At 37.9% G+C, this 9,302-nt stretch overlaps 1 protein-coding gene across 2 annotated transcripts in view; it reads left to right on the top strand.

Moving 5' to 3' along the window:
• Positions 1-2,128, top strand: part of CPM (carboxypeptidase M) — an 82,856-nt gene extending 80,728 nt beyond the window's left edge. For both annotated transcript variants that reach the window (XM_043564940.1, XM_043564939.1), the window contains exon 9: positions 231-2,128. In XM_043564940.1, the coding sequence (XP_043420875.1) occupies positions 231-473 (243 nt within the window). In that variant the 3' untranslated portion in view covers positions 474-2,128. The remainder of the gene's footprint in view (positions 1-230) is intronic.
• The last annotated feature ends 7,174 nt before the right edge of the window (positions 2,129-9,302 follow it).

Genomic DNA, 9,302 nt, shown 5'->3' with positions numbered 1-9,302 from the left:
CTTGTAGTGGTGGACATTAGTGTTTTTAGTGCTGGCCCCACAAAACATCTGAAATCACTCAGATAATTCTTTTTTTTTTTTTTTTAAGTCATTGGCTTATTCTTTATTTTTCTAAGATAATATATTTTTAGTTTTATTTAACATTTTTATTTTTTTATAATTTTATTTTTTTAAATTTACATCCAAAGTAGTTAGCATATAGAAAATAATTGTTTCTTGTTTCCTCTCAGGTTACAGTCCCAGGGCATGATCCATACCTCACAAAGGTGGTTATTCCAGAAAAATCCCAGAACTTCAGTGCTCTTAAAAAGGATATTTTACTTCCATTCAGAGGGCAACTGGATTCTATCCCAGTATCAAATCCTTCATGTTCTAAGATTCCTCTATATAGTGATTTGCCAAGCCACTCAGAGGCAACAAAGCCTGGTCTGTTCTTATTTTTAGTGACTGTCTTTCACGTATTTGTCAAATAAAGCAAAATATGAACACACTCCCCATCATCACCTGGAATCAGGGATTACTCATGCCAGGTTACTGCAACTCTCAACTCCCTCTGTGGGACCTTGACTGAATAAACTCCATGGTCCTTCCCTAAGAAGACAAATGGTTGTTTCCAAATCACAGCAAGCTATGTGTGGCGATAACAAAAGCAATGATTTAGTCTTGATGAATGGAAGATACCTACCTTTCAAGTACTATCCACTTATGCTCAATCTTGAAGTTGTCTTAGAAATTTGTAAGAAAAACTTGAGAATCAAGAAAGAAGTTCCTGCAAGAAAAAAATGGAGCTAATTTTGTATACAGAGAGCCAGATGAATATAAGCAATGAAGATGAACATTCATTGATTACTTACTATATACAAAACCCTGTGGTGAATGCTAGATGTGAAGATATATAGTAATTACTAGTGCCAAATATAATTAATTCTCAGCACGTGGAGAAATGATAGCACTGGAAATATTTCATTTCTCAGATGTTCTGAGGAGAGAAAATAGGCAACAATGTCTCAGTGGCCCACAAAAACATGGGCCTGATGGGATGACAAGGTTGTGTCTACAGAGCCCCAAAATAACAGGTCAATTAAGTGTCCCTGCCTTTCTGCACTCAGATGCCACATCAGTTACGCTGATGACCCCCAAATGTGTAAGTCCAGCCTCTTGCCAGAGCTTCCAATTCCAGTCCAACTTCCCACTGTACATATCTACCTGGATATGACCCACAGGTACCTCAAATTCATGTAGAAATCACATTTTTCTCTCTAGAGCTGCTCTTCCTCCTGTATTTGTCTCAGTGACTGGTACCACCAAACTAGAAAGAAACCTGAGTGTTATCCTTGACAGTTTCTTCTCCTCCTTCATCCCATATATTCAGTCAGTCACTAAAGATTGATGTTAATTACAAATGTTGATTGATCTTCCCTCTCTCCATGGCTCGTAACGTTGTCAAGTTTAGGCCACCATAGCTCACTGGCACCACGGTGACAGTTTTGCTATTCTCTTGTGCCCAGCCTTCTCTTTAAGTCCATCTTCTACATGGCACTGAGGAAGAGGATCTACTCAAAACAAAAACCATCAGTCAACTGCTTGTAGTTCCTATACACTTAATGTGCTGTTTGTGTACTATATCTGGAATACCATTCTGACCCACCACGACATTTTCTTTCCCACTCCTTTAAAATTCAGTTCAGGTATCAACTCCTCTAGGAAGCCTCTGCTGACCATCATTCCATTCCATTCCACCCCAGCAACCCCTTCCCAATCTGGAGACCTTTCCTCTTTGCTTCTCTAATGTGTTACCTCTATTATTGAATTTACAACTATATTATGATCTTGTACTTTCATGTATGATTTTCCCTAATAGAATGTGAGCTCTGAGGCCAGAGTGTATTTAATTTGTTTGGGAAAATTCATTTTTATATCCTCAGAGCCCAGTACATAGCAGAAACTGAATGAATGAGTGAAGAGTTCCACAAACCTGCTACTCCCAGTCTCTCTCAGAAACTGTTGGGCTTTGAGTCATTTTGTCAAATGAGGTCCAATGCTTTGGCAATCTCCAGCTCAGTAGTAACACTGACAGAAGAGTGTTTTCAAATACATGGCAACAAATAATTCAAGTATGGTGTTTTTACTACGCTTCGCATTTATCCTAAGGTTCATAGTAAACATGTTACCTGTTAACACAAGCTACCTTTTTTAAATTAGAAAACAAAATTTTTACCATTAGTACTCATTTTGAAGCAACTGTTGTCTACTATCATGAGAGTTAACCCATCTTAAAATATTATATATAAGAATTAAGGGGGGGGGGGACATCACAAAATAGCAACTCCGTGAGCAGGTTTCTAAGTGCTGTGCATTGCTCGTGGACTGTGAGTTGCCTTCGTCTTTCAATTGGAAGTTCTATAGGATCTGAAAATGAAACTACACTGGTTGGGTTTGGTATATGGTGAATGCATGAGAACCACAAGTGAATGGGAGACACATGGGCACATAGGAGCTATTCTTGTGCCAAGCTTATTCACATGTACACAATCATACTTGTTAATCGAAACAGAATTTGTAGTCTTTTTATCACTTATAAAATCTGGTAATAACTTGAATATCTGGGTCATTTTTATTTAAATAAACAGTAATTTATTATATACTTGAAAGTATGTATTGCAGAAAATGATTTTGGATTTCTACAAAGCACATAAAATTCGATTTACCATCAAGCCTTATTTTTCAAGCAGACCTTTGGAGTCATAGCTTTTCCAAGATACCAATTTTCAAAGGGACATAAACCAAAATGTGATGTGGTTCATGAGCCTTAGTGTAAATTTCTTAAGGAAATGTTTTTAAAATCAGAAATTTCATCAGAATCAAACTTAAAATCATTTAAAGACAAGTAAAACAAGTAAAATACTCTCTAAACAAATCTAAACCAAACCTTCAACACAGAGTACATTCAGGGTATATATTTTGCAGCAATGGCTGTGCTCAAAAGTAAACTTTGTAGTGAATGTTTAGTATGACTCAATCCCAGCTACACTCTCCACTAACCAAGTTAAATGTCCAAGAGGAGAAACAGCCATGACATTCCAACTAAGACCAGAGCCCCAAATCTCCCTGTATGACACCTTCCGTACTGTCTCTTTACCCTCTTAGACTGGTGATTATAATCCCCAGGTTCTGAGTTCGGGTATAATTCTTTTTATGGAGAAATCAACATGGTGAAGATTTTTGAGAGAGAGAAAATAAAGAATATGGGAGTGAAATTTTAATTAGAAAGCAAGAATCTGAATTCAAACCCACCCCACATAGTTTCCTTACCTGTAAAATGAAGGCTCCTGCTTGAGTCTGTGACTATCAAAAGCAGTGGTATGAAAATGCCATATTTTGATGCATTTTTTTGTTATTTGCCCAGGCAGAGAAAGGATAATTAACAGGTGGCATAATATTTTGAAAGCAGTATAATATACCTTATTAAAGACCAGGTCCCTTCCCCCAGGTATAAACAGAATTGACCTGAAAACAATCACTGGTTAGCTAGAATGAGCATTTAATAATATTTAAGGAATCTCATGAAGGTAACAAAGGTTTCTTTCATGTATCTACTTAAATTATGATAAAAACATGAATGAATCTAAATGGAGGGGAATATTTTAGAGAAATGGTAAGTCCCTGCAGATAAGTGTCAAGGTTGATTCTGGGGCTTTATCACATTTAGCCTTGAGCTGTTGGATGTATCAGAAATGTTAAAAGCCTCCTCTCAGCATTTCTGAAAGTCTAAGGAATCAATGTTGTGTTTTGCTCCAGAATAGAATTTTATTTGTAATGTTTTTTAAAATGTTGTAAGAAGTTACCTCTACCTTTAGAGAGTAAAAATAACTGATACTGGGCTGGAAATATATTTTCCTAAGGAATCCAGAAAAAATGAGCACAGTATATTGTCTCATTGCAACAGGGCTAGCTGCTAATTGAGAAGTTTGGTTTTTATTCTGCAGGGACAATATAGTTATCTATTTTATGACCAATCCTTTATATCTTCCTCATGACTTTTAAAAATCATTTTCTACCCACCTCCCACCTAAAAGAGCCAAAACAAACAAAACACACATACCCTCACAATAACTAAGAAGTTTAGGGAAAGAGTTAAACTTCATTAGAGACTTTACATCACTAATAAGCAGATACTCTATTGCTCACAAAACATTTTATCCTACTTTAGCCTATGAACTACTCCGTAGCCTTTTATCAGATGTTTCACAGCTAATTTTATGTTTTCTCAGTGACCTGCACTGTAATTGACTTGCACAAATTGTCTAGCACAATAAAGTTTATTGGGTAGAGCCAAGACTACCTCTGAGTTCAGTAAATTTGAGTATTTCTGACTCAATAAAGAATATTCATGTAAGCAAAAAATACTGTTTCTTTTCATTACGTTACCTTAAAAACAAATCTGCAAGTGTAACAAAGTCCACATACTGGACAGAACTGATTACCACCAAAGCCTGGGAAAGACCAAATTTAATGACCTTTTTATGAAGCAAGAATATTGCAACTCTTCAAAACCCAGTCACCCCAGGATGGTTTATATATATGATATGATGTATACCCATCCTATTATACATATTCCAAATTACTTTTTACCATGGGGAAGATGATAGATGAAAAATGTGCCTTGTGATTAAAAAAAAAAAAAAAACCTGCAAAATTAAGAATGCACATTGAGAAATCATGCAGGAAAGAAATGGATTTTCCAAACATAGCCAGGGAACCATTTCTTGAAATAATTTAGCCTAATACCATCCTTCTGAACTTAAATTCCTTGATCACCAAACACATTTTGGGAAATGCTGATGTAGGGGGAAGTCTTTTGTCCAGAGTAATAAATTTTGAATTCAAAGTGCTTTTGAAGCACAGAGTGTAGTTATAAACAAAGATTTGCCCCCTATAGGAACTGGAAAATTAGTCCCTAACCCTAATCACTGTAACCCCTGATGTCAAATTTCTAGCCAAGGACAGAGAAGCTGGACCCAAGTTTGCCCTCTGAAACATGTAAACAATAGTTTAGAGACATAGGTGAGTAGGAAATAGCTAGTTTAGTGGTACCAATTTCAAAAAAGTGACAAGTATCTCAAATTAGAAAACAAATTGGGAACAGTTTTTCTATTTTCTAAAGAGAATTCATTATAATAGGAACCCTTTGGCAGAAGTTCCCTGGAATATTTTCACTAGATTTCAGAATTTGCAGCTCCTTAGAGGGTCCATTACTTCCCACTACCCCCCAAAAGCAAGGTACAATTTTAAAATGAGCTAATTTTTAAAATATTAGACATAGGGGAAAAAGAAAAAAGTGATCAATTTTTTGGATGGCAGAATTATGTGCTTTTCTTCCTACTTCATTTTTGAAATTTTCTATTTATTTTTCTAAATTTTTTTAGTATTTTATTCATTTTCTGAGAGAGGGAGAGAGAGAGAATGCAGGGAAGGGGCAGAGAGAGAGAGCGAGGGAGACACAGAATCCGAGGCAGGCTCCACGGCCCGGACCCTGATGTGGGGCTCCAACTCACGAACCATGAGATCATGACCCAAGCTGTAGTCAGACATTTAACTGACTGAGCCATCCAGGAGCGCCACACACCCCCCTTTTTTTGAAATTTTCTATTAAAAGACAAAATTTTTAATGTTTGTAAGAGTGAGTGGGGGAGGGGCAGGGAGAGAAGGGAAGATACAGAACTCCGGAAGTGGGTTCCAGGCTCCACGCTGTCAGCACAAAGCCTGACATGGGGCTTGAACTCATGAACTGTGCGATCATGACCTGAGCCCAAGTCAGATGCTTAACAAACTGAGCCACCCAGGCACACCTAAAATTTTCTATTTATTTAGAAGTTTTCTATTTTTTTATAAGAAAAGTAAATGATTTAAACAGAACCTCAAATTCTAGAAACACCAGTTTACAAAGGCAGTTGTTACACCTTCTTACGTATTCATTAAACATTTACAGAGTTTATGTTGAAATAACACCTGGTTAAGTCAAAGTTAATTTAAAAATGGTTTTCCCTCATTGACCAAGGACACGGGAGTTCTGAAGGATGAATAGTGAAGGACTTTAGGACCAAGATGGGAAGTTTGTGTTTTAACAACCAAGAGCAGAACTCACAACTCACGTCTCTGCTCTCCAGCCCAGCAATCTGTTCCGGGAGGGCTCTGTCCACTCTGTTAAGGGTCTACCTTCCGTTAATGGAGGCCTTCAGAGAGCTCCTGGAGCTATGCTTCCACCTGGTGGTTAGAAAAGTGCTTAACTAAAGAGATTTGGTCTTCTCACATGCCTCTGTTTTTAATGTGTTTAAATGTTTATTTTTGAGAAAGAGAGGCAGAGACAGGGTGTGAGCCGGGGAGGGGCAGAGAGAGAGGGAGACACAGAATCTGAAGCAGGTTGCAGATTCTGAGCTGTCAGTACAGAACCTGATGTGGGGCTTGAACTCACTGCAAGATCATGATCTGAACTGCAGTTGGACCCTTAAGTGACTAAGCCACCCAGGCGCCCCCACATACCTCTTAAAAAAGAAGGAAATAAATGTGAGAAAAGGTGGAAGAACTTTTACATAGAGGGATATTTTAAGCAAAGCTTTACCAATTCTGGTACAATTCTGATACCGTATCAACTTTTGAAGACCACGGTGTTCTCAGAATGTTTCTTTTGCCATTGAAGTAATTTATTGCAATATTGCAGACAATATTTTTTCAGGATGTTTTTTAAAACTGTCTTTTCCCCTCTTGTAAATTTCAGAAAACTACACGGCTATTTTCCTTGCCAATCACCATCCTTTACTGAATGCCTACTGTGCACGCAATGCATTATATTCAATGCATTATATTCGGTACCTGGGGGGAAGAAAGAGATACAAATGGATATTACAACCTGCTTTTGGAGAGAAGGTACAAAGCAACATGTCAGTAAACTTAAGTGTGAACAAAGTACCTCAGAACTGAGACAATGTAGGGGAGAAAAAAGATGTGGTTAATTCAAGGCTACTTTAGCTGGGTTTTGGCACTGTTATGGTCACAATTGGCTACAAGAAAAATATTATTAAAAGCTACCATTTATAAGTCCTTACTACCTAACCAGACCCTATCCTAAGCTCCATATATTTGTCTGTAATTCTCAGGTTACAAAGCAAGCAAGTACCAGATCTGCTATTTGAATTTAGCCCTTCCCACTCTACTAGGATAAAAATAAGTCATGCGAGAAGATGGAAATGAACTTTTGCACCAAAAGGGTTTAAGACAATGGTGGGGAAGAGAAAGCTGTTTCACAGAGAAGTCTAAAAGTCTAAATGAACACGCAATACATTTGAGATAATATCCAACAAGAAATAGAATTAAGTTTTTTCTGACTTCAAATCAGGGAAACATGAAGCTATCTGTAAATATCTATAAAGGCACCAAATATGGGGGACACCAAAGCCAGTGGTCAATTTGATTGATTTTACTGCGATCTCGAAGAAGGGCTAATAATGCAGGGTAGGGTGTCAACTGGGAAGGTGTGAACCAAATTAACACATAAAAGTACTAAAATTTAACTGAGAGATGTTTAAATGGAATTCATCTAACATGACAGTAACAATAGAAAGGATTGAAATTTTGTGATTTGTAATGTGAGATATTGTAATAAGCTTGTTAGGACATCTAAACAGTCATATTCTGAAGACAAATCTGTGGGACTAAAACGAGATGAAAGGAAGATGTCAGTCAATTTATTTAATTATTTTTTACATGTCTACTTTTGAGAGCATGTGTGGGGGAGGTACAGAGAGAGGGGGACAAAGGAGCTGAAGTGCGCTCCACGCTGACAGCAGAGAGCCGGATATGGGGCTCGAACTCACAAACCATGAGATCCTGACCTGAGCCAAAGTCAGATGCTCAACTGAGCCACCCAAGCACCCCTATTAATTTTTTAAAACATGAATCTTTAAAGAAGAGCTTTAAAAGACAGCAATAAAAATTCAAGTATGTTTTAGGATCATCCCTCTCCTAAAAATAATCAATTGTGGTTCCCTCATTCAATATATTATTTTAATGTGTACATTGTGGGGAGTCTCATATGCTTGTCACTTGAGACTGGCTCTTGTTTTCTGTTTTTATTTTCATGTTAACAGTCCCATTTATAATTAAACATATTCAACACTTCTAAGCATCTGTGTGCTGCTGCACTAAAATATTTATCTTTTTAAAGTATTTTTAGATGTCAAAAATTCCCTACTATATAGAACAGAAAGCTGGCTCTATGACAGATAACATGGCCAAAAAATTTTAAGCAGATGGCATTTTTTTTAAATAAACTTTTTTGTAAAGATGAAATCAAACCCAGTTCAAAACCCAAACAATGACCAAGTACAACTACAAGCTTTTCACAATGCCATGACAACTTCCAGTTATCACTCTAAACCAACAGACATCTACACACTAACCAGTATCTTCAAAACACTCATTAAAACTCAAAATTAACAAATGGGGCACCTGGGTGGCTCAGTTGGTTCAGCGTCCAACTCTTGATTTGGGCTCAGGTCATGATCTTGTGGTTTGTGGGTTCAAGCCCTGCATGGGGATCCACACTGACAGCTTGGGTTCTCTCTCTCTGCCCCTCCCCCACATACAGGTGGGCTCACACACATTCTTTCAAAATAAATTTAAAAATTAAAAATTAGGGGCGCCTGGGTGGCGCAGTCGGTTAAGAGTCCGACTTCAGCCAGGTCACGATCTCGCGGTCCGTGAGTTCGAGCCCCGCGAGTTCGAGCCCCACGTTGGGCTCTGGGCTGATGGCTCAGAGCCTGGAGACTGTTTCCGATTCTGTGTCTCCCTCTCTCTCTGCCCCTCCCCTGTTCATGCTCTGTCTCTCTCTGTCCCAAAAATAAATAAACGTTGGGAAAAAAAAATTAAAAAAAAAAAAATTAAAAATTAAAAAGTGCACTTAATGATGACAGCTAACCCTGGTCTGGCTTTGGAGCCTGTGGACTCCTGCTTTACAAGACAGGTTCCAATGATGTGACTGACTCAAATTATTATCAAACACCTATATATCTGTATCACTCACAATCAAGAAAAGGATCTTGGCCTCATGGAATTTAGTTTCAGAGATGATGCAGAGACATGACAGGTAATTACAAGGAGCTTTCATGCTGACAGGTAGCAAGGTGGTTACCCAACTCCCTTCCCAGCCCCAGCTATACCCTTCCAGAACATTCACCATCACTTGCTGAGAAACCACTTAAGCCAACCTGCCATGTGATAACACAAGTGAACAGGAGGGAGAAAAC

Source organism: Prionailurus bengalensis, chromosome B4 (genome assembly GCF_016509475.1).
Source record: "Prionailurus bengalensis isolate Pbe53 chromosome B4, Fcat_Pben_1.1_paternal_pri, whole genome shotgun sequence".
In the NCBI taxonomy this organism is placed as follows: domain Eukaryota; kingdom Metazoa; phylum Chordata; class Mammalia; order Carnivora; family Felidae; genus Prionailurus; species Prionailurus bengalensis.
This window is presented reverse-complemented; position numbering and strand designations above follow the sequence as displayed.